At 47.5% G+C, this 25,191-nt stretch overlaps 2 protein-coding genes across 2 annotated transcripts in view; one reads left to right on the top strand and one right to left on the bottom strand.

Annotated features, from left to right (window-relative positions):
• Positions 1 to 1,723, top strand: part of LOC137504094 (ghrelin-like) — a 65,045-nt gene extending 63,322 nt beyond the window's left edge. The window contains exon 5 of the mRNA XM_068232069.1: positions 1,378 to 1,723. Coding sequence (XP_068088170.1) covers positions 1,378 to 1,415 — 38 coding nt within the window. The 3' untranslated portion in view covers positions 1,416 to 1,723. The remainder of the gene's footprint in view (positions 1 to 1,377) is intronic.
• Positions 1,724 to 16,736: 15,013 nt separating this feature from the next.
• Positions 16,737 to 22,553, bottom strand: LOC137504820 (zinc finger protein 776-like). The gene is made up of 2 exons (XM_068233411.1): positions 22,476 to 22,553; positions 16,737 to 17,318 (listed from the first exon to the last, which is right to left on the bottom strand). Exons 1-2 carry the CDS (start codon positions 22,551 to 22,553, stop codon positions 16,737 to 16,739), a joined length of 660 nt encoding a protein of 219 aa, XP_068089512.1.
• Positions 22,554 to 25,191: the final 2,638 nt, after the last annotated feature.

Here is a 25,191-nt window from a genome sequence, read left to right on the forward strand (position 1 = left end):
GTTAGCCTCTGAACCAATGCAGTGGCCTCAGCACAGTCATGTGGGGGGTTTGCTCTAAAGGCCCTTACACACCAAATACGTTGCATTGCAGCAGTAAGAATAAAAAAAGTTGCACCACAACAAAGTCCCAAAAAGTCGCGTGCGGTACAACGCTCAACTGAACAATTTTGGGCTTCAATTTCCCCTCTATATAGGCTCACCTGACCCTTAAAAATGTGCAAGCTTCATAAAAGGCGCATACGTACCATGATTAAAGGTCATATTATTATTAGGCAAGCTTGTGTTGCCATTTGTTAACATTAGTGAATCATGGCGCACATGGATGCATAACGCATGGAAACTCTGCATTAGGTTGTAAAGCACCAGTTTGTTGCAACGCAGTAGGTATGAGCTGCAAACAGAAAAAGTTGCATTGCGTTAGTGCATCATTTCCAATGCGATTTAACGCTACTTGATGCATTTGATGTGTAAGGGCCCTAAACTGGAGAATTCCAGTCTATCAGGTAGTCCTCTCTTGTCTGTGCAGTGATCCCAGTACAGAGTGGGTGCTGGGCCATGATGAGCAGGAAGAGGAAAAGCATGCACCGCTGCTCTATGGGGAGGGGAAGAGGAAAATTGTGCACCTGTGCTCTATGGAAAGGGGAAGAGGAAAAGCATGTATCGCTACTCTATGGGGATAGGGAAGAGGAAAAGCATGCATCGCTACTCTATGGGGATAGGGAAGAGGAAAAGCATGTATTGCTACTCTATGGGGATAGGGAAGAGGAAAAGCATGTATCGCTACTCTATGGGGATAGGGAAGAGGAAAAGCATGCATTGCTACTCTATGGGGATAGGGAAGAGGAAAAGCATGCATCACTGCTCTATGGGGAGGGGAAGAGGAAATCATGCATTGCTGCTCTATGGGGAACTAAAGAGGTAGTCATGCTCTATGGGGATAGTGAGAGGAGCATTGTGCACTGTATACTATGGGGAGAGGAGCATTGTGCACTGCATACAGGTATTCCCCAGTTAACAAACGAGATGGGGACTGTAGCTTCATTCTTAACCAAATCTCTCCACAAGTGGAAATGCTGTGCCATCTCTGTCCCCTGTACATGTAAAGAAAAAGGCACCTGGAAAAGGCCACAGGCTACTGTCTCTAGTAGAATATCGGTAAAATTACAGATATTCTACGACTTCATTCCAATTGTAGCCAATTGCAGGAGAGGCAACAGGGGACATATGTGAAGTAATCAACTGAAAGGATCATGAGCCACTGTTTTATTGTTCAATGCTGCAATAAGCCAAGAGGTAGGTAGGTGTCTGTATCTTATGTTATACCCGCTCACTTATATCTTTTATGATGATGTGGCCATTTCTTCTTCCCCTTTCTAGAAACACAAGAAGAGAGAGGACAGTCAGATGACCAGTGAAGCTCTGCGTCTGTCCATTTGGGGTGTGCCTCCACGACTATCCTTTCCAGTGTTAGTCATGTCTAGGAGAACTCATGGAAAAGCATGTGGTTTGATCAGCTGATAGATTTGTAAAGCTCTGATTTCCTGTGATCACTTCCTGCTTTAGCAAATGATTGTGAGTAACAAATACGAGATTTGCATATCACCTGACCAAACTGATCACATGCTTCTCCATGAGTTCTCCTAGATGTGACCATCACTGCTCCTATCTCTATAATCTCTTATAATATGAAATTATTCAATAAACTAGATGTTTGCAAGCTGCAGATCTGTGTGTTGTGGTATATTAAAGCGGACCTGAACTCAAGTGAAAAGTCCGGGAACACGCTAACCACCTGGGAAGAAATTGGGATCCAGTTGGTTCCCCTTTAGCCCTGGTTCAACCCTGGGATCGCAAAATGCAAATCACTATAGCCTGTGGAGTGTGATTGCATTTTTGCTGCACATGTGGCTTTATTTTGCAGCTATTGCAATTTTCAATTCCTGTTCCAGAGAATGAGAATGGCGTTCTAACGGCCACCAAAATGTTGCATGTAGTGCTTTTTTGCGATATACGCACATCACAGGCACTACAAGGATTTACCACAGTGCTTTGCTGAATACCGGCCATCAGCATAGAGCAGAAACGCTTCTCACCAAAAGCATCCCAAGTGTGAACTGACCCTTGAGAATAAGAACTTAACTGATGAATACAAATTGTTGCAACCCAAGGAGTAGAACTCAGGGGTATATTTAACATGATTTAAATATACAGCCAATTTCTACTTATGGCCTCCTCCTCCCCACAGCCATACCAATCCTCACCAAAAAGGTACAGAGCATAGATGCGCCAACACAAAAAAAAAAAAAATCTCCAGGCTGACAATTGCCATTCTGGAAAACACCAATTGCACTAGCAAAAACCCGGCAATGCAATTTACATGTTTATTGCCGTGCTGTTGCTTTTGGCAAAACGGGCATGATAACATTTTTGGACTGAAAAGTGCCTAATACAAAAGTGCCCTAATTAGTTGTTCTCCACTTAAGATATTTTATTATATTAATGTTTGGCAGAGTACTTGGCGGTTTGGAGAGGGATGAGGGGGATAGGTGGTCATAACGGGTACCACTCTTACACCCTCAAGTAAAAAGTCCGGGAACACAACGACCACCTGAGAAATAATTAGGATCCAGTTGGCGCCCACCCCCCCCCCCATGGCAAAATGTAAATCACAATCGCCTATGGAGCGTGATTGCATTTTTGCTGCGCTATTGTGGCTCCATTTTGCAGCAATTGCGTTTATCAATTTCCGTTCCAGAGAGTGAGAATGGCATCCCAACTGCTAACAAAATGTTGCACACAATGCACCTTTTGCGATAGCCATTCCTCTCCTAAGTCCATGGTTTTTGCACACTGTATAAAACGCCTTATGGCATCACACACTGAAAAAACCCTGCAAGATTACACTATTAGCCCATCGTGCTCGAAAAGAAGACCAGAAGATGGTGAGTATGACAAACCCTGTAACATGCATACAGACAAACAATGACAAACATTTAACCTTTTAACGACCACTCCACACAAATTGGCGTGGACATGGCGGCAGCCCCAGGACCGCTCAACATCCTGGGACGGGAATTTGCAGAAGATCATGTGTGTCGATGCGCGCGCATCTCCACTCGACACAGCTGTCCCCCTGGGACCCACCAGAGTGATCGGCTGTCATAGGCTGATGCCTATGACAGCCGATCACGGTGAATGGCTGCCAGGGGAAGGGAGGGCGGGGTTTGTACAAAATAAAAAAAAATAGATAAATGTATTCAAAAAATAAACATACATAAATACATTAAAAAATATATATAAACATGCCGGTGGTGATCAGACCCCACCAACAGAAAGCTCTGTTGGGAGCAGAAAAGGGGGGAGGGGGAAATCACTTGTGTGCTGAGTTGTACGGCCCTGCAACAAGCCCTTAAAGCTAAAGTGGCTAAGGTGTGTGTGTGTGTGTGTGTGTGTGTGTGTGTGTGTGTGTGGGGGGGGGGGGTTATAGGTAAAGCCTGTGGTCCTTAAAGAGACCCTGAAGCGAAAAAAAATATTATGATATAATGAATGGTTGTATAGTACGGATAATTGCTAGAGCATTAGCAGCAAAGAAAATATTTTCATTTTTTTATTTTCAGTTATATAATGTTTTTTATAACATTACATCATTCTCTAATATTTGCAGTTTACACACTACTCAGCATTCTAAATGATTTTACAGAGCAGGCCTGTGAACTATTGACCTGTCCTCTGCAGAGAAAGATAATACAATGACTGACAGTTGAGATAACAAGCTTCAGAACACAAAGCTCTCTGTGACTTTGAAAGTGGTGGAGCTCAATGGCTCTTTTGCATAGATAACAACTGGAGTTTCTCTTAACTCTTCCTGTACTGGAAACAATATTAGACTTATGTCTCTGCTCCTAATGTTTTATTTCTTAGCTGTACTACACATACAAATCATGATATCATATTTTTTTCGCTTCAGTGTCTCTTTAAGTGGTTAAATACTTTACACATAAAAAGGACCACAATGTGAGCTGTGAAAAATAGTTGGTTGGCATCTGCGAATAGTACCGATCCTTATGGCATCACACACTGAAATTAAATCAGCCTATCAGCCCGTCACGCTCCTAATCAAGGTGCGCCGGACCACAAGGCCATGAATGGGACAAATATATAACAAAAAAGACAAACCATATAACATGCATGAAGACAAACAATGACAGACATACAAATACTTTACATATAACAGGCCAACAATGTGAGCTGTGAAACATGGTTGGCATCTGCGAATAGAGAGTACTGATCCTTATGGAAATCACACACTGAAATTAAACCATCAGCCCGTCGTGGTCCTAACCAAGGGGTGCCGGACAACAAAGAGGTGAGTGTGACAAACAAAAATAGCCATCTTTTAAAATTTAAAACTTCCTCTGCAACAACCTATGGCCGCCTTCTCCCCAATCGCCATAGCCATTCCTCTCCTAAGTCCATGTTTTTTGCGCACTGTATGTAACGCCTTATGACATCTTACACTGAAAAAACCCCGAAAGATTACACCATCAGCCCATGGCGCTCCTAAGGAAGGGGCGCCGGACCACAAGATGGCGAGTATGACAAACATTTAACCAAACAAACAAATCATGTAACACGCATAAAGACTAACAATGACAGACATACAAATACTTTACATGTAGCAGGCCAACATTGGGTTAATTTATTGATCGGGAAAATACAACGTTCAGTATTTTAGACTAGAAAAATGTTCACAGGTGCGGCAAATTACCAAAGTCCATTGACAAAAACCTTTGCGGTAAAAGCTCGTTACAAGCTGTTCCGTGCAGTGAGGGCATTGCGAGGCATCCCGACATCCCTTTAGATGTACTTGTATTGTTATACTGCCTCTGCTTGCTCTGAATCTGTCTATTAGTCTTTCTTAACAGTCTATTAAATTGCCACAGCTTAGATTAACTTCCAAGAAACTTTACACATGCCTTGCTTGGGTGATTTTCCCCACTAGCTCCTAACAGGTACCCAAGAGGTTAAATAGCCACACAGCCTAAGGTATTCAGGGGATGCCTGTTTTTGTTCCAATTTCGCTCTGCTGCTGCCTGGGGGGTTTAAAAGCTTGTCCCACCAGTGAACGCTGCAGATCCTATCAGATTCCAACACTCAGACTTGCAGGAGACAGGAGCTGTTTCTGTTGGCTCCCTGCTCCTGTCAGTCACAGCTGCCTCTGCTTCTGCTAGTGAGTCACGCTCCCAGCACAGTCTCCTCGCACAAACTCCACATTATTATCACCACTTCAAAGCAGACGGTATTGCTTTGTGGCTTTACCGCTTGTTGTCTGCTTTATGTGCTGACATTTACTGACATGTGTTGAGGTAATTACTGCACAAGTCTTTAATTTACCTCACTGCTCGGTAATTTTAGCTTTTCATGCGGTAACAGAGTTTATGAATTGACATTTTCGTGCTGTGACTGAAGTCAGGGCCCATTCACACTAGAGCACTTTACTAGCGATTTCAGCATCTCTGGAAAGCGCTAGCATTTCAAAAAGCGCTACAACACTGTTTAGCCAATGGGTTTGTTCACAATTAAGCGATTAGTGATTTGCTGAAACGCAAACTCGTTACATGCAGCATTTTCTGGGCGATTCAGAGTGATTAGCGCTTCAATGTTGACAGCTCCTAATGGACAGCCCATAGCTAGAAAAACCAAAACGCTTACAAAACACTCCTTGTACAATGTAAAAACTGCAAAATCACTAGCAAAAAACACCAGAAAAATGCTCAGCTTTTGCAATTGCGTTGAGCGCTTTCTAGTGTGAATGGGAACTAAGGCTTGATTAGCTGCAGGCTTGTTTCAGGTGTGTGAATCAGCCACTACTGTAGCAAAAGAGATCACCAGGACTGATGTGCAACTGCTAGTGCAACATTTTACAAGATTAGCTGCATTCTTGTTTCTGTGCTAATTCAGACACTAATGGGGAAAATAAACATATCACATGGACTGGCTGGCAATGGAAAGTAAAGTACAGGGATATGGCTGTTTCATTTAAAACACTAGCAGTTGCATATACTTTACTTTCCATTGCTAGTCAGTCCTTGTGATATGTTTATTCTCCCATTAGTGTCTGAATTAGCACAGAAACAAGAATGCAGTTAATCTTGTAAGATGTTGCAAACATGTCCCAACCACCTGTTATGCTGCATGCTTGTTCTGGGGCTTTTGCTGAAATGTATTACAGGCAGAGTATAAGAAGCTTAGCCATGCAATCTGCACCTGTTACACTCAGTCTCACGTGGCTGCTTGGTCACGTAACTAATTAGCATGGTGGAGGTCACAAATAGGCTTAAAAAAATAGGTTGTACACTGAGCTAGTCTGCTTGCTACCATTATAAGGTTCCACTAACAACTTCCCAGCCTGGCCTTTGCTACACGCCATGCTGGTCCGTTCATTTGAGCGCGCATGCAGCACCACACACCCCTCAGGGCCTTACAGACCTGTTAGCGCTCAATCTCGGTAAATGCGGCATTTGGTCTGTCAGTGTGAAGCGGGCATAACCCTTACATTACCACTCTGGACATTTAAAAGCAGTACTTTATTCCACAAATGTAGGAATGTACTGTGACTTCTGCCTTTTGGGGATTAAAACCCGACTGCTTTAACTCCGTAATTTTTGATGGGACTTTTGGCATGGACCCCCCTCCGGCATGCCCCTGTCCAGATGTTAGACCCTTTAAAACCTGTAGATTTCTAAATTCACCTGCCCATTGAAGTCTATGGAGGTTCACCTGGTTTGTGCGAATCCGAACTTTACCCAACATTCGCGAACCCAAAATTTGATGTTCATGACATCGCTATAGGGACTTAGCTTTTTTTTAATATGTATGTCATGAGGGTATATTACTGTTATTTGTGTACATTGGGGCTTACAATTTATGGGACACACAAAAAAAACCACATAAAAAATATAACTTTATTTCCAAACAATACATTATCGCCATACATTGTACTAGGAACATAATTTAAATGGTGTGATAGCTGGGACTAATAGGCAAATAAAATGGGTTGGTTTTATTTACAGTAGAATTGCTTATTTTAAAACTATAGGGGGTGTAATTGGAGAAAGTGTGTGTGTGTGCGTGCGTGTGTGCGTGTGTGTGTGTATTTGCCTATAAAATGCATAGAAAAAAATAATTACTGAAAACAAGTTTTGCTCAGAAAAAGCTTAATTTGTGATGAAAAAAAAAAAAACATTGATCATTTACATGTGATGAGTATTGATAAAGTTATTTGCAAGAGAATTGGAGTAGCCCTGACAGGGGAAAATTGCTTCCGTCCTGAAGGTGAAAACACCTGCGGGCTGAAGTGGTTAATTTATTCAATTTATTTTTCACAGGCTTTGAGGTCCCTGTCACCTGGAAGGGGGGGGGGGGGAGGACATGTGCAGAGGGTGGATGTAAAGGAGGATTTTGAGGTGTTGTGAACACCACCCCTAAACCACCATCCTCCACCTTCCGCAAACACCAAGCCCCCCCTTCCTTTCAAGAATGACTACTAGCCCACTTGGCCTGCATAGTGCTATCACGTTTACAATGAACACTGTGGGGTCAACTAAACATTACTTTTCATTTTGCCATTATAAAAGTGTGCTCCATTTTTTGATATACAGAAGGACTTCTGCTTCACTAGTAGAAAAGTGTTTATTGACATTTCAAACTTGCACATTGTCATTTCTCATGAGTACAATGTGACGCCGGGCGACGCCCAGTCGTCCGAGGATTCGCGGCCGATTGTCCGATCGCAACCGTGATCGGAAAACTGACATTCTTTATTTTTAAAATAGAAGTTTTTCCTTCCTGCCTTCCCCCCCCCCCTTTTGCCATGAGGGCTGAATGGGCCTGCGTTAGCATATGGCTAAAGCAACCTGGTTTAGCAAGAAATCCTGTTAAGGCTCCCGGAAAAGCTCTGGTGACACTAATGTGCTAATTGGGCAGAGCTGAAATACCAACAGAGTCTATTCAACAGGGGAAGCTAGCACAGCATGAGGTCTATTGACACCTACATTCCTCCCAGTCTTGACGGCACCGACTAAACTGAGTATGGAATGCATGGTGTTGATAACTTTGTCACATTTTGCAAATACCATCCATGGGAGGAATATGAAAATTACATAATTTTGTTTCCCTAATTCTGTAGAATATGGTGATACTAGACATAGCCAGGTAACCCGAGCAGGGGCTGAGATATGAATAATGGGGTCCCCGTGCGCCCCAAATATTGCAAGTTTGATGTCCTATGAACGTGTATTCTCAGCCCAATCTGAATATGAAATCGGTTTGCATGTGCGACAAAACCCCCGGCGGGATATGAAATTGGACATATTTTGTGGATGGTTGGAAGTTCCTCCCCAGAGAACTCACTGCCTGACACGCCCCTGGGCTGAGCTTGAGACTCCGCCCAGAAATGTCAGTGCTCAAAACTGATTGCATGAGGACTCCCAGAGATTTCCCCCACTTTCCATCATACCGAAAAGACTGCCACTGCTTGGGGAAATAGCAGTGGCCATCTTGTAGGCGGAGCAACGGCCGTGTGGTTCGGCCATATTGCGAACGGACTGCAACAAAGGAACTTTGTCTTTTCCCGAACGGACTTTCCACAGAATCATAAGTATTCGTTCTTTTTATCCCTTTTTCTTTTATGTACTGTGTTATCACTGTCTCTCATCGTTTAATTGTTCACGATTGTCTGTATATATTAATTATTTATATTGTAACAAATAAAGGCTTCTTAAAAGGTCTTTACCTCTCAGTAAACCTGCTATTCAGTATACACAGACGAGACCTAAACTTCCGAAGGGACGCTACTGTTTTGATAGATAGATAGGAATTGCACAGTTTTAACCGTTTTTTTGTTTCACAGGTCTATAGCCAGTTAGCAGTTTTCTCTGGGCTGATAGAAAACAGAGATGGTGGCAGATCTACCCCTGGGTTGGAGTAAAAGTGTATTTTCGTAACCTCACAGGCTCCCTACTGCGTCGTGACGCTCAAACTCCGCCAATTCTACGCAGATTGCGTCCATAGCTCTCAATCTGTGTGCTAGAATCGGATCGGACGGTTTTGCGTGTTCACGGCCAGTGGGGCTCCTGTGACAGTGGTGGCAGTGGTGGGATCTGTGTGTGCTGATAGTATCTCAGGTAGGGCTATCGAATTAGCCCTATCGAGAGACGAACTAATTCGTTGGTAGTGACTGAGTGCAATATATTTTTCATATATACAGAGAGACTGTGTAACCAGTACCCCTCCCCTAAGTTTTCTTTTATTTGGCATGGAAATGTCCGGGAATTACAAGGTCATGGTCCTATCCGACCTGCAGAGTCTGTGCGAGGCGAGAGGCATGGACATCCGCGGCAAGAAACAGCAGGACCTGATAACCGACTTGTACCGATGGGATAGCCAGAATCTGCGGACGCTGGAGGTGTCCACTGTGGAGGACACCGGCTCATCTAACGCAAGTCGAGGGGAACCAGAGACTGAAGATCCTGTGCGTACCGAGGTTGAGCAACCCGCGGGCAATGCGGCAACAGATACGCAGGAGGCTGTCAGTGTGATCCCCGACCCCAGAACCCCTGAAAGTACTCGCCTGGAACCGGCCAGTACTGGACTGTCCAGTTATGTTGATCCAGTAATGCAGCAGGCATTGCAAAAGCTGATGGAAACTGATGTGGACAAGTACCTGCAGTACATGGCGGAGCAAAAGCGAGAGGAACGCCAATCTGCAGAGGCGCGGGAGAGACGACAGCATGAGCTGAACATGGCGAAAGTGCAGCAAGCCAGCCGGAGTTCAACGCCCAGCCTCCCTGCTGAAGGGACTGCCGCTCCAGTAAGTGCAAAATTTAAATTTGCTATTATCGAAAAAGACACTGACATTGACTTGTTTTTGAGGTCTTTTGAAAAGGCCTGCCGTCAGTATCGTCTGTCCCAAGACCAGTGGGCCAGACATCTGACACCCTTGCTGCGCTACAAAGCGCTTGATGCTTTCTCAGAGTTGCCTGTGGAAAAGGACAATGATTATACTGCTATAAAGGAGGCTATAATCACTAAGTACCAGCTGACGCCAGAAGCCTACCGGAAAAGGTTCAGGTCCTGGCAGAAAAAATCTACTGATTCTTATCAAGATGTGGTCAGCAGTCTGCTCACCACACTCCGCCAGTGGACGCTAGGCCTCACTAAAGGGTCTTACGGTGTCCTGGAGGACTTAATCGTCCTGGAGCAGTTTCTGAACATTTGCCCGGCTGACGTACGCCAGTTTGTGCTGGAGCGCCGACCGGCGTCAGCGACGGTCGCTGCAGACCTCGCTGAGACCTTTGCAACGACCAGGGTGCCGGAGACCCGCAGGACTGCCCCATCTAGCTGGAGAGGAGGTCAGTCCCACAATTTTGCAGACTCTCCTACCTCTGTGAGCCGTGCGCCCCAGAGGCCATCCAGCGCAGCTGCTGCGTCCAGGCCTGCAGTAACAGAGGGCATCACCTGTCACTTTTGCCGCAAGCCCGGACACATGAAGTTTAACTGCCCGGAGCGGAGGCAGACAGCGCCAGCTCCTGCACCACCTACACCTCGCCCACGGCAACTGCCGCCAGCCAGCGCACCCCAGCCGGGAGCACCCAACAACGTCATGTTCGCAGGTGGGAGAGGGATCCACTCCGCTACGAGCAACCACCAGCTGGTTACAGTGAACGACCAGCTTGTTACCGGTTTCCGCGACACTGGAGCGGATGTCACCCTGGTGCGTGCGCACCTGGTCCCGACGGAAAATATCCTCCCTGACAAATACCTTACCCTCACTGGAGTGGGGGGCACTCTTTCTCGCATTCCCCAGGCTCGGGTGTCCATCGATTGGGGGGTGGGGGTTCAAGAGAAGGTTGTTGGGGTCCTGGACCAACTGCCGGTCCCAGTTTTGTTGGGGACCGACCTGGGCAAGCTTGTGTCCTATTATGAACCTGCCCCAAGCCCCTCAGACTGCCAGGAGGGAGACGGACTCTCCGCCCACACTAAGGTACTTTGCACCAAGGGGCAAGAACAGGGGGGAGGTGGGTTGAATGTGCCCAGTCCAGGGGTACCGAGTCCAATAGTACCTGTGTCACAGGTACCTGTGTTTGATATACCGATTGTTTGTGATGAAAATGTTGTTGTACCTGTCACTGTAATTCATGCATGCAGCCAGGGTGTGAGTAATGCCAGTATGTGCCAGTCTGAAGGTGTACCTGTACTGGCAGTAACACGCAGCCGCGCTGCTCAGAACCTGGGCTCAGAGCAGGTGGAAGAGGTTCCGGCCTCCTCCCCCTCCTCTGACCACAGGGATGGTAGCCTTCAGCCACTAACTGCATATGCCACGGGCCAGCTGGCTGGAGAGCGGTCATTTGATGTGGGTGACAAGGTATATGCCCTTCTTCCCGTGAGGCAGAACAAGCTGCAAGCAGCCTGGGAGGGGCCTTTTACTGTAGTGCAGCGGTTAAACCCTCTGACGTATCTAGTGAGCATGGGGGGCAGGAAGCAGAAGAGCTTTCATGTAAACATGCTGAAGGCCCACCATGACAGGACCCAGTATGCGCTGCCAGTGTGCAGCCGGTTAGAGCAGGGAGAGGCAGACCCCCTGTTAGACCTGCTGGCTGACGTACGAGATGTGGACGGCGACCTAAACGTCAATCCACAGCTCGCCTCAGCCCAGCAAGAGCAGTTACAGAAGGTGCTGGGCCAGTACCAGCACACCTTCTCCGGTATCCCGGGGCGGACCAGTATGGCGGTGCATGGGGTAGATACAGGTACCCATCCCCCCATCAGGCAATCCGCTTACCGTGTCTCTCCCGAGGTACAGGCGGACATGCAGAAGGAGGTGAGGGAGATGCTGGAGTTAGGGGTGGTTCAAAAGTCCAGTAGTGCCTGGGCAGCCCCTGTTGTCCTGGTCCCCAAGAAGGACCAGACAACTCGGTTCTGCGTAGACTACAGGAAACTGAACGCCATCACCACTACAGACGCCTACCCCATGCCTCGCATTGATGAGCTGCTAGATACACTGGCATCAGCCAGGTACCTATCAATCATGGATCTGAGCCGGGGGTATTGGCAGATACCACTTGCACCTGACGCGAGGCAAAAGTCGGCCTTCATCACCCCTTTCGGCCTCTTCGAGTTCACGATGATGCCCTTTGGGATGAAGAACGCCCCCGCCACGTTTCAGCGGGCCGTGAACGACCTGCTAGAGGGAATGCAAGGGTTCGCTGTAGCGTATCTGGATGACATTGCGGTGTTCAGCCCCACCTGGGAAGAACACCTCAAACACCTGTCCCAGGTACTAGAGAGGCTGGCCATGGCCAATCTGACGGTTAAACCGAGTAAGTGTCAGATTGGCATGACCGAGGTGCAGTACTTAGGTCACCGGGTGGGGGGTAACACCCTGAAACCTGACACGGGAAAGGTGGACGCCATCCTGGCATGGCCTCGACCTATCACGAAAAAGCAGGTCCAGGCGTTCCTGGGGACCGCCGGCTACTATAGGAAATTTGTTCCCGCCTATAGTACACTGGCGAAGCCCCTGACCGATGCCACTAGCAAGAAGCACCCCAAGGTTGTTAGCTGGACCCCCGCTTGCGAGAATGCCTTCCAGGCCTTGAAGCAGGCCCTCGCAAGCGCCCCTGTGCTTCAGGCCCCAGACTTCAGTCGTCGGTTTGTGGTGCAAACCGATGCCTCTGACTACGGTCTCGGCGCAGTCCTCAGCCAGGTGGATGGAAAGGGGGATGAACACCCTATCCTCTACCTGAGCCGGAAGCTCCTGCCCCGAGAGGTAGCCTACTCCACAACTGAAAAGGAGTGCCTGGCGATCGTGTGGGCCCTACAGAAACTGCAGTCGTATCTGTACGGCCGCTCCTTCACGATCGTCACTGATCACAATCCCCTGAGTTGGCTAAACCGTACTGCTGGAACCAACGGCAAGCTCCTACGGTGGAGCCTGTCATTGCAGCAGTACGACTTTACGATCCAACACAAAGCAGGCAGCCGACACCAAAACGCTGATGGGCTGTCGCGGTGTCAGGGGGAACCCGACCCAACAGCGCCAATAGCTGCTACGGAAGACGTCCTGTTGACACCTCCCTGAGCAGAGCTCGGGAAGGGGGAGGTGTGACGCCGGGCGACGCCCAGTCGTCCGAGGATTCGCGGCCGATTGTCCGATCGCAACCGTGATCGGAAAACTGACATTCTTTATTTTTAAAATAGAAGTTTTTCCTTCCTGCCTTCCCCCCCCCCCCTTTTGCCATGAGGGCTGAATGGGCCTGCGTTAGCATATGGCTAAAGCAACCTGGTTTAGCAAGAAATCCTGTTAAGGCTCCCGGAAAAGCTCTGGTGACACTAATGTGCTAATTGGGCAGAGCTGAAATACCAACAGAGTCTATTCAACAGGGGAAGCTAGCACAGCATGAGGTCTATTGACACCTACATTCCTCCCAGTCTTGACGGCACCGACTAAACTGAGTATGGAATGCATGGTGTTGATAACTTTGTCACATTTTGCAAATACCATCCATGGGAGGAATATGAAAATTACATAATTTTGTTTCCCTAATTCTGTAGAATATGGTGATACTAGACATAGCCAGGTAACCCGAGCAGGGGCTGAGATATGAATAATGGGGTCCCCGTGCGCCCCAAATATTGCAAGTTTGATGTCCTATGAACGTGTATTCTCAGCCCAATCTGAATATGAAATCGGTTTGCATGTGCGACAAAACCCCCGGCGGGATATGAAATTGGACATATTTTGTGGATGGTTGGAAGTTCCTCCCCAGAGAACTCACTGCCTGACACGCCCCTGGGCTGAGCTTGAGACTCCGCCCAGAAATGTCAGTGCTCAAAACTGATTGCATGAGGACTCCCAGAGATTTCCCCCACTTTCCATCATACCGAAAAGACTGCCACTGCTTGGGGAAATAGCAGTGGCCATCTTGTAGGCGGAGCAACGGCCGTGTGGTTCGGCCATATTGCGAACGGACTGCAACAAAGGAACTTTGTCTTTTCCCGAACGGACTTTCCACAGAATCATAAGTATTCGTTCTTTTTATCCCTTTTTCTTTTATGTACTGTGTTATCACTGTCTCTCATCGTTTAATTGTTCACGATTGTCTGTATATATTAATTATTTATATTGTAACAAATAAAGGCTTCTTAAAAGGTCTTTACCTCTCAGTAAACCTGCTATTCAGTATACACAGACGAGACCTAAACTTCCGAAGGGACGCTACTGTTTTGATAGATAGATAGGAATTGCACAGTTTTAACCGTTTTTTTGTTTCACAGGTCTATAGCCAGTTAGCAGTTTTCTCTGGGCTGATAGAAAACAGAGATGGTGGCAGATCTACCCCTGGGTTGGAGTAAAAGTGTATTTTCGTAACCTCACAGGCTCCCTACTGCGTCGTGACGCTCAAACTCCGCCAATTCTACGCAGATTGCGTCCATAGCTCTCAATCTGTGTGCTAGAATCGGATCGGACGGTTTTGCGTGTTCACGGTCAGTGGGGCTCCTGTGACATACAACACAGCAGGAGACTCCATGACAGACTTTTCATACTTTGACTTGTTGAAAAAACGGCCTCGTCTTCTCTTTCTTGTGTTGGTTTCTACTGTGTTTCCCCAAAAATAAGACAGCGTCTTATATTAAATTTTGCTTCCCAAAAATGTGCTAGGGCTGATTTTCGAGGATGTTGACCAGTTGTTGATATCAGCCAGTTATTGCTGATCATGCATACTGGAACACACTCAATTCAATAAAAAAAATGGATTGAATAGTCAACCGCACCGCAAATCACTAGATGTATGGGCACCTTTAAGCATAGATTACAGCAGAGAGGAATGCAGAGGCATGCAATGTTTAGCACTCCACTGTGGTTTCTGAGTGACTCAGTGCTCAGAGAGTCACTCAGCCCAGCGGTGGTGAGAGCCCATCTGGGCAATGTGCGATACCTACTCTGCTGCTATGCAGGAATTGTTTATGCACTGTGCAATCTGATGTGCCAGTCACTAGGAACTGTCAGCGGCTAATTCCATGGTATAGTGTGTTGGATGCGCATGCAGCCTATTGGTCACCTAAGTAGTGTGAAGTCTGCGGTAAACCATATGGACATTGTTTGGATGTCTAATTCCTGTACACCTGGAGGGATGGCATGTGTAGGCCGTGCCCTGAAGCTTTAATGTGAACCCACACTGTTTATTTGGCAAATTCTGCAATAGCAGCACAGCACACCTTGGAACGTTGTGGAAGATAATGGTGGTGCATTCTCCCTGTATCACACTTCCCGTTCTGTTGTATTGTGTGGCCTAGAGATCAGAGCTGAATTGTAGCCAGATTGTATGTGTGTGGACGTTTGATGTCAGCTGCTGACCAGTTTATTTATACATGGCCATGTATCACTTTTTAAGTGGGATAAGGGAATTCAATGTGGTTGTTTATATGGTCCTAATAAATACATTTTGATATTTGTGTAGCAGAAAGTAAAAAGATACCGGGCAACAGCTTAATGCAAATGCTAATTTATTCCATCCCATCCAGTGACAGACACCATAAATCAGGCACAAGGTCTAACAGCCATTTCGCAAGTTAAGATGCTTGCTTTCTCTGAGGAAGCAAGCATCTTAGCTTGCGAAACGGCTGTTGGACCTTGTGCCTGATTTATGGTGTCTGTCACTGGATGGGATGGAATAAATTAGCATTTGCATTCAGCTGGTGCCCCGGTATCTTTTTACTTTCTGCTATACAGTTGATCCTTTAAAGCCGGAGGCACAGTGAGTAAGCGCTAAGGACCCCCCAGAGGGTTTGCTAAGTCAGCCTAGTGCCGATCTTTCATCTTGACTCTATTGCAATCATACATTTTGATATTTGTTTAAGTAGACTCCTCTTGTAGAATTTTTTGTGGAGATGGTAAAACCTCCAGAGATTTGTAGCAGAAGCTGCTAAATGGCTTTCCTGCCATCTTACTGACTGAGGAAAGGAATACTACGGAATAGAGGTGGTGAACTAGATGATAATAATTACAACTTTCCTGGAAATTTCATGCATGGAACAGAGCCAATCAAAAGCCCTTCACTGGATGTGCTGGGTTTGGATTGGTCCAATGCCAAGCTGCATATAAGATGGATGGAATTTACACACAAACCAGAAATAGGAGGTGTGTGAGATCTGTGCAAAGATTATATAAGTATGAAAGAGAGAACTCCACCCACCAGACTCCACCTATAAAACCAATTTCATTGTTCCCCTGACTGACACTGTAACATGTTCTCCACTCCACTACATGCCTGTCAGGAACTTCAGAGGCTGTGCTTCTTCTCGTGTGCAACAAATGACTGCTTATGTTTAAAGCATTTCCTACACTCTGCACAATGAAAAGGAAGCTAGCCTGTGTGGCTATTCTGGTGTTTAACAAGTTGTCCTTTCTCATTAAAATATTTACCACACTCTGAACAGAATTTCTCTGGTGTACAATAAGTTGTCCCACCTGTTTAAAACATTTCCCACACTCTGAACAAGAGTAAGGACGCTCTCCTGTATGAATTCTCTGGTGTATAGTAAGTTTACCTTTCTGTGTAAAACATTTCCTGCACCCTGAACAGGAATAGCTCACCTGTATGAGTTTTCTGGTGTATAATAAGTAGTCCCACCTGTTTAAAACATTTCCCACAAGCTGAACAGGAGTAAGGACGCTACCCTGTATGAATTCTCTGGTGTATAATAAGTTCTCCTTTCTGTTTAAAGCATTTCCCACACTCTGAACAAGAATAAGGTTGCTCGCCTGTATGAATTCTCTGGTGTCTAATAAGTTGTACTTTATGTTTATAACATTTCCCACATTCTGAACAGGAATAAGGACGTGCACCTGTATGAATTCTCTGGTGTCTAGTAAGTTGTCCTTTGTGTTTAAAACATTTCTCACACTCTGAACAGGAATAAGGACGCTCACCTGTGTGACTTCTCTGATGGTGAACAAGGTCTGATTTCCAAAAGAAAGATTTGCTACATTCTGAACAAGGAAATCGCTTCTCACCAGTGTGACGCCACTTAATATGAACATTAAGACTTTGTTTATGTAAAAAATATTTGTTGCATATTGTATAGGGAAAGGGTTTCTCACCAGTGTGAACTCTCAGGTGATCAAGAAGTCCTGCATTGCACCTATAAGATTTCCTAAACTCAGGACATGTGCAGGGCTTCTTACCAGTATGAACTCTCTGGTGTATAATAAGATGTGATTCTTGTGTAAAACATTTCCCACACTCTGAACATGACTGTAAAGCATAGCGGAGATGCCGCCGCAACAGGGAGCGGCATGGTGGCTATCTCCGCGTCTCAGCCGGCGGTTTCCGCCGTGCGAGTACATGATGGAGTTGTGCCTGGGACTATGGTGAATGCGGGAGAGGCCGCCGCAGCGATGAGCGGCATGGCGGCTATCCCCGCGTCTCAGCCAGCGGACTCCGCCGCGCTGTTACATGATGGAACTTTGCCTGGTCCCTCAATCGCACATAGACTGAGGTCTACGCGCGCGCGTGCGTGCAGAGACAGAACCTTTATGCAAGCAGAAGGGGAGTCTGCTGATCAGCCCTTCAGCTGACTCCAACACTGATCCTGATTGGCTGAGTGACTGGGGCAGCGCTAAGGAGCGCTTCCAGTATATATAGGACATGCCTGTCAGTTGTTCCTCGTCTGCTGTTGCAAATGCTACGCGTTAGCACTCAGACCCTTAGTCAGATCCGAAAGTGTGCTAGAACCAGCAGGAGCTGGGGATCCACACTTAGCCAGATTCTGTTGATAGCTTAAAGTACTAATTGAATTGTATTATTTGTTATGACCCTCTGCTAGCCTTGACTACTCATCTGTCTTTTGTTTCTGTGCCTTTGCCTATCTGATCTAGTTGCCGACTTAGCTTATACCTCATTCTGATTCAGTCTTCTGCCTTTGTACTGTATCTGTCCGTGTGTTGCCGAACCTGCTTGTCTGACTCTTCTGCCCTCACCAGTGAGCTTAGTTCTGGTGAGGGATTCTCAGTTTAGTAATCACCTGCTCCTCAGGTTGACAGCTGCAGTATAGTCTGAATCACCTGCTCCTCAGGTTGGTAGCTGCAGTATAGTCTGAATCACCTGCTCCTCAAGTTGATAGCTGCAGTACAGTCTGAATTACCTGCTCCTCAGGTAGATAGCTGCAGTACAGTCTTAATTACCTGCTCCTCAGGTAGATAGCTGCAGTACAGTCTTAATCACCTGCTCCTCAGGTAGATAGCTGCAATACAGTCTTATCACCTGCTCCTCAGGTGACTAGCTACGCGGTTCTGTCTGGATCTCCTGCCCCTCAGGTGATCACCTGCCGCAGTACAGTCTGAATCACTCGCTCCACGAGTGATCAGTATACATTGTCTTACTGTGCATCACCCGCTCCTCGGGTGAACCTATCACTAACTCATCTGTGTCTCCAGCCTGCTGGAGTACTGATTACAGTGTTCTTTAGAGATACCTCCTTCTACCAGCTCCTCTGGGATAGTGGGTATCTCTATCTATATTTACTGTTGCACCAAACACTATCTTACACCTGAGTGTCCTGTGTCTTGCTATACTTGCATTATTGGTGATTCTGCAGATCACCACATAATCAGGTATAACATCTGTATTATTGGTGATACTGAAGATCACCAATAATCAGAAAATCTGTTCTTGCTGACACCGATCGTTACAATGACCATGGCCTCTCGTATGAGTGCGTCTTCTGGTGCTCAGCAAGAGATGCTTCAGACTTACAACATTTACCGCATTCAGGACACTGAAATCTCTGGTTGTCCCTGTGTGTGGCACAATGTGATGTATCACAAGGAGATTCCTCTAGACTGGATGGATCTGTTTCTGTATTAGTTCTGTGACCTGGCAGATGGATTTCTGAGAACCCATCTTATGATTGTGACTTCTCACCACTAGAGGGAGCCATTTCACTATGTGCAGTATAGTCCATGGGCCTGATTCACAAAGCGGTGCAAACTTTTTCGCGGACTTTTGCGCGCGCAATTTGCCACGATTCGCGCGATCGCGGCAAATTGCGCGCGCAAAAGTCCGTGAAAAAGTTTGCACCGCTTTGTGAATCAGGCCCTATGTCTGGGTCGCGAGCTACTTTTAAAATTTCCAAGCCTAGATCTACCAACATTTCGACGCACCCTCCCCCTCCCCCCCCCCCCCCCCCCCATTCTCAGCATAGTTGGCAGCACAACATGGTCGCAGAATCCTTCACCTGACCAACCCCCCCCACCACAAACACACACACACAAACCACACACAAACACACACACACCACATGGCTTCATGCAGATAAAATCACAAAATCCCCTTCCCCCTCCAACACACCACCACTAAAAATAGGCTCAGTCAAGGAATCCATCCCCCCCAGCACCAAAATCTAATCCCACCTTGCCTCCTGCCTCCATTCAGTCCCCTTTCAGTGCAGCAGCAAACCTCCAGCCTCTGTTCAGTCTCCTCTTCCGAGTCCCCACAAGATGGGAAACAACTCTGTTTGAAGACACGCGGGAGCTGGGGAAGGCATGGCCAGTGGCTTTGCATCACCATTCACAGAGCCTGGAGGGGGAGGAGATTCTAACCATTTGCTCCTCTCCCCTTTAGCCACGCCTCTCCCATTGCATTGTATTCTCAAAGCTGCGGCTGTTAAGTAGCATATTCTGACAGCCGCGGCTACAGCAAAAGTTTGACAGCCGTGAATACGCGGCAGCTAATTTTGACAGGACGCGGCGGCGATCTACTCAGAAGGCAGTCGCGATCTACTGGTAGATCGCGATCAACCTATTGGGCACCCCTAGTCTATGCGATTAGTGTTTCCAGTATTGGGAGGACTACAGTCTTTAAAAAGACTATTGTTTTATGTTGAAACAACTAATATGGGTCTGTCTCTCCTCTCTCCAAAACACCAGACTGAAACCCACAAGCTATATGACTGTCACACCTCTCTTATATACAAAATGGGTGGGATAGCTGATGATACGTGGCTAGGAGCTGGTTGCTAACGTAGCATTGGTTGGTTTTTGTAAAGACTCTAATTGGTGCTGAAATTCCGATTTTAATGCAGAAATCCGCGTTTTTTTAAGCTTCTGTGATGGGTCTATCCCTTCCGATTAGGGATGGGACGAATCCACAATTTCTTCGAATCCGAATCCGGATCCGAATCTAAAAAGGTTCTCGAATATCTCGAACCTTTCGAGTCCTGAATCTAATGAATCCTGCACATAAGACTTGTGCGATCCATGGTATAGTTGCCCGCAGTATAGGTACCCAGGCATAGGTGCCCGCAGTATAGGTAGCTAGGTAAAGGTGTCTTCAGTATAGCTAGCAAGGTATAGGGGCCTTCAGTATAGGTTGCAAGGTAAAGGGGCCTTCAGTATAGGTTTCAAGGTATAGTGGCCTTCAGTATAGGCAGCAGAGTATAGTGGCCTTCATTATAGGCAGCAGAGTATAGTGGCCTTCAGTATAGGCAGCAGGGTATAGTGGCCTTCAGTATAGGCAGCAGGCTATGAAGGTGCTTCAGTATAGTTAGCAGGCTATGAGGGGCTGCAGCATAGGTAGCTGGGTAAGGGGGCTTCAGGATAGGTAGCTGGGTAAGGGGACTTCAGTATAGGCAGCAGGGTATAGGGGACTTCAGTATAGGTAGCAGGCTATGGGGGTGCTTCAGTATAGTTAGCAGGCTATGGGGGGCTTCAGTATAGGTAGCAGGCTATGGGGGTGCTTCAATATAGGTAACAGGCTATGGGGGGCTTCAGTATAGTTAGCAGGCTATAGGGGTGCTTCAGTATAGATAACAGGCTATGGGGGGCTTCAGTATAGGTAGCAGGCTATGGGGGGCTTCAGTATGGGGGGCTTCAGTATAGGTAGCAGGCTATGGGGGGCTTCAGTATAGGTAGCAGGCTATGGGGGGCTTCAGAATAGGTAGCAGGCTATAAGGGGCTTCAGTATGGGGGGCTTCAGTATAGTAGCAGGCTATGGGGGGCTTCAGTATAGGTAGCAGGCTATGGGGGGGCCGCTTCAGTATAGTTAGCAGGCTATGGGGGTGCTTCAGTATAGTTAGCAGGTTATGGGGGGCTTCAGTATAGTTAGCAGGCTATGGGGGGGGCTTCAGTATAGTTAGCAGGCTATGGGGGGCTTCAGTATAGTTAGCAGGCTATGGGGGTGCTTCAGTATAGTTAGCAGGCTATGGGGGTGCTTCAATATAGTTAGCAGGCTATGGGGGGCTTCAGTATAGTTAGCAGGCTATGGGGGTGCTTAAGTATAGTTAGCAGGCTATGGGGGGTTCAGTATAGGTAGCAGGCTATGGGGGGGGGGGGGCTTCAGTATAGGTAGCAGGCTATGGGGGGTTCAGTATAGGTAGCAGGCTATGGGGGGCTTCAGTATAGGTAGCAGGCTATGAGGGGCTGGGTAATATCCGCCTCCCTCCCCCCGCAGCCTCCTCGCTCACCCCCCTGCATAAATAAGGAGAAGCAGCCTCTCACCTCCAGCGTGGAGTGCAGTGCTGCAGACTTCACTTCCTAGTTCCCCCTAGTGGCCACTGGACCAGCTCTTACTGATGACGTAGTAAGAGCCAGTCACTAGGGGGAATAAGGAAGTCAGCAGGAGGTCTGCCGCTCCGGGCTCCACGCTGGAGGTGAGAGGCTGCATCTTCTTATTTGTGCAGGGGGCGAGCGGAGGAGGCTGCGGGGAGTGGGAGGAGGACACTTGCGAGCAGGTGAAGCGGCGGATGCGCGGCGATGCAGCGTCGGGATTCGATTCCACGAATCTCGAATAATTCCTAATGTTCGAGGGATTCGTGGATTCGCCGGATTCGTCGTCCCACCCCTGCTTCCGATACTTCTGATTGGCTTAAAAATTCCGCCTAACAGTTAATACAGCACTTATATGCTTCTGATTGGCTTTTAATTTCCAATGGCTCTGATTGGTCAAAAAATTCCTACAATAAATTCCGGATGGAAATTCCGCTATTACCGATTACCCCTATACATTTTCCGATATCGTCTTAACGGTACGGAATTGCAATTTTTGACCGGAATTGCAGAAATCTCAATTTCGCGGAATCCGAATGAGCAACCCTACCCTTAAGGGGGCCACAACTACTATACTCCCTCAGATAAAGGGGTCCATCCTTCAGATCAGGTGTTTCTGTGGCTACACTGGTTATGGGTGTTAAGATAATGCTGTCCACACCAATGGCATTTACCTTTGCAAGATGATGTACATGTATTATTGCCATCTGGACACTTTGACGCCGGGTGAGCCAGATGACAGCCAGTGATGCTCGGATACCCCCCAATCATGGATCCGCATGCGGCCGTGATTATTGGAGCCGCATCCGTATGTACCCGTGATCGCGTCCCGTCTTTTTTTCCCGCAACCGGCTCGACCCGTCTTTACCCGTGTTGAGCATTGTAGAAATCCGCAATGTCGTGTCGTGGGCATTCGTAACCCGTAATGTTCCATGCGTATCGCCATGCCGCCATGCGTAGAAATGTACGTGTTGAATAGCTGAGATTGCGCATGCGCAAGCGTATCAGTAGGCAATGCGGACATAAAAATCCGCATGTATGTACGTGACGTATTGTTCAATGTGTATCAGTGGGTACCAGTACTCACTAACTGCGCATGCGTATCAGTAGGCAATGCGGACATAAAATTCCGCATGTAGCCTCCCCTACTGTGATTGGTTGCTCTAGCCTGCGTCAGGGGCCTCTGATTGGCCCAGTGACATGTATTGGGAAAAATCCGTATCACGGCCGCATCACGGCCGTGATTACGGGTCGTGACCCGTCTTTTTGTACGCATGCCGTGATCCGGATTTGACGCGATGTCGTGATCCATGCGGATCACGGCATCCGGATCACTGTCTTCGTGATGCGGAAAAATGGCCGTGAATCACGCGTACCCGTGATCACGACCATTCGTGAGAGCACCACTGATGACAGCTCACCCTGCTGCCACTCAGATTTCAGGCGGTGCTAATTACAATTCCGTAGATACTCGGAGGGTGAAGTAATTTGGGGCCCGGCAATCACCAGCACCCGAATTACACTACTGCACAGCCATTGACATAATAACATTGTCTATGGCGGTGCCCTGGTCATGTGCAGCGCAGGGCAGAAATAACCTGCTTGGAGCAAGTTAAGCCGCTGGGCTGTGATGGTCATCGGGTTAGGCAAAAGAAAAGGTGTGACCATTGAGAGGCCCCTCCAGAGCTTTTCTAGGCAGCCCCCTGCTACAGCCCCTCCTCTTGCATCATACATAGACCAGCTGTTATTGTTACCCAGGTAGTACCCATTCATACTCCTCAGGTCCATATGATGTGACTCCATCACCAGGAACTGATGTCAGGGCCGCATTTACCATAAGGCACTGTAGGCAGTTGCCTACAGGCGCCTGATGATGGAAAGGCATGCCACTCCCTGTTTCATGAGGTGTAAATAAAGACAGCACAAATGACTACTGTGCAGGAGCCTCCCTTCCTCCTTCCCTATGTAGAGTCCTGGTGCGAGTGTAAATGAAAGGTTACTCACCCAGGTCCCGGCACTCCACTGAAGAGCTCTCCCTTTAGTCGGGGAAACCTCTAGCTACTGTATACTTACTGAGGGTACCTCTGGCTGCCTAATACTAAGGGGCACCTAGCTACCTATGACGGGCAAAGGAATTAGGGGAGAAGGGACAGCTGGTCCAGCCAGCATACTATACAACATACAGTGGGCTTGATTCACTAACCGGCACTAAGCCGGTTAGTGTGCCTTATCACTTAGTGGGCAAAAACTGCAGCACTAACCTTATCTGAGGTTAGTGTGCCTTATCTGAGGTTAGTGTGCCTTATTTGCAGTGTGCGATGTAGCTTTGTCCATCTTTTAGTGTGCACAAAGCTATTTAGTGTGCACAAAGCTACTTAAGGCACACTGTCTCAGATAAGGCACACTAACCTCAGATAAGGCCCACTAACCTCAGATAAGGCACAGTCACTAACCTCAGATAAGGCACACTAACCAGCTTAGCCCCCGAAAACTCTTTTTTACTCCGGCGCTAACACTTAGTGCCGGTGTGGTGACATTTTTTGCAACTTTATCAGATTTTGCAACCGGTTGCACTTATTTATAGGTATAGCTATCAGAAAGTGCAACCTAACCATTGACTTCAACCTATCTATATCAGAAAATGCAACCCAACCAAACCCTATTCTCACACAGAACCCTCCCCTCTTGCTCAACTAATAACCCCACCTGGAGGGAACAATCCCCCCCTCTTGCTCAACTAATAACCCCACCTGGAGGGAACAATCCCCCCTCTTGCTCAACTAATAACCCCCCCCCCCAGGGAACAATCCCCACTTTTGCTCAACTAATAACCCCCCCCCCTGGAGGGAACTATCCCCCCTCTTGCTCAACTAATACCCCCCCTGGAGGGAACAATCCCCCCTCTTGCTCAACTAATAACCCTCCCTGGAGGGAACAATCCCCCCTCTTGCTCAACTAATAACCCCCCCCCCCCTGGAGGGAACTGTCCCCCCTCTTGCTCAACTAATACCCCTCCTGGAGGGAACAATCCCCCCTCTTGCTCAACTAATAACCCCCCCTGGAGGGAACAATCCCCCCTCTTGCTCAACTAATAACCCCCCCCCCCCCTGGAGGGAACTATCCCCCTCTTGCTCAACTAATACCCCCCCTGGAGGGAACAATCCCCCCTCTTGCTCAACTAATAACCCCCCCTGGAGGGAACAATCCCCCTTCTAGCTCAATGGGATCTGTGGTTGCAAAAAATTACAGGCGTGTTAACAGAGAGGAGCCACGCCTACACAGTCATACACTGTCCTCTATGCAGGGCCGGATTTGTATTCTTTACCGCACTAGGCCACTGTCACCAGTCGCCCCCCCCTTCAGTATAGGTAGTGAGATGACCCCTCCCCCCTTCCCTCTAGTATAGGTAGCCTGATGACCCTCCCAGTATAGGTAGCCAATAGACTCCTCCCCCTTCCCCTCCAGTATAGGTAGCCAGATGACTCCTCCCCCTCCCTCTAGTATATGTAGCCAGATGACTCCTTCCCCCTTTCCCTCCAGTATAGGTAGCCAGATGACTCCCTTAACTCCCCCCCCACACACAC

This window comes from Hyperolius riggenbachi, chromosome 4, assembly GCF_040937935.1.
Source record: "Hyperolius riggenbachi isolate aHypRig1 chromosome 4, aHypRig1.pri, whole genome shotgun sequence".
Classification (NCBI taxonomy): Eukaryota; Metazoa; Chordata; class Amphibia; order Anura; family Hyperoliidae; genus Hyperolius; species Hyperolius riggenbachi.

Coding starts and splice junctions, on each gene's coding strand:
- LOC137504820 (XM_068233411.1), bottom strand. CDS start 22,553: ATGGCGATACGCATGGAACATTACGGGTTACGAATGCCCACGACACGA. Junction 17,319..22,475: donor TTCTACAATGCTCAACACGG/GTAAAGACGGGT, acceptor TATGCTTTACAG/TCATGTTCAGAGTGTGGGAA.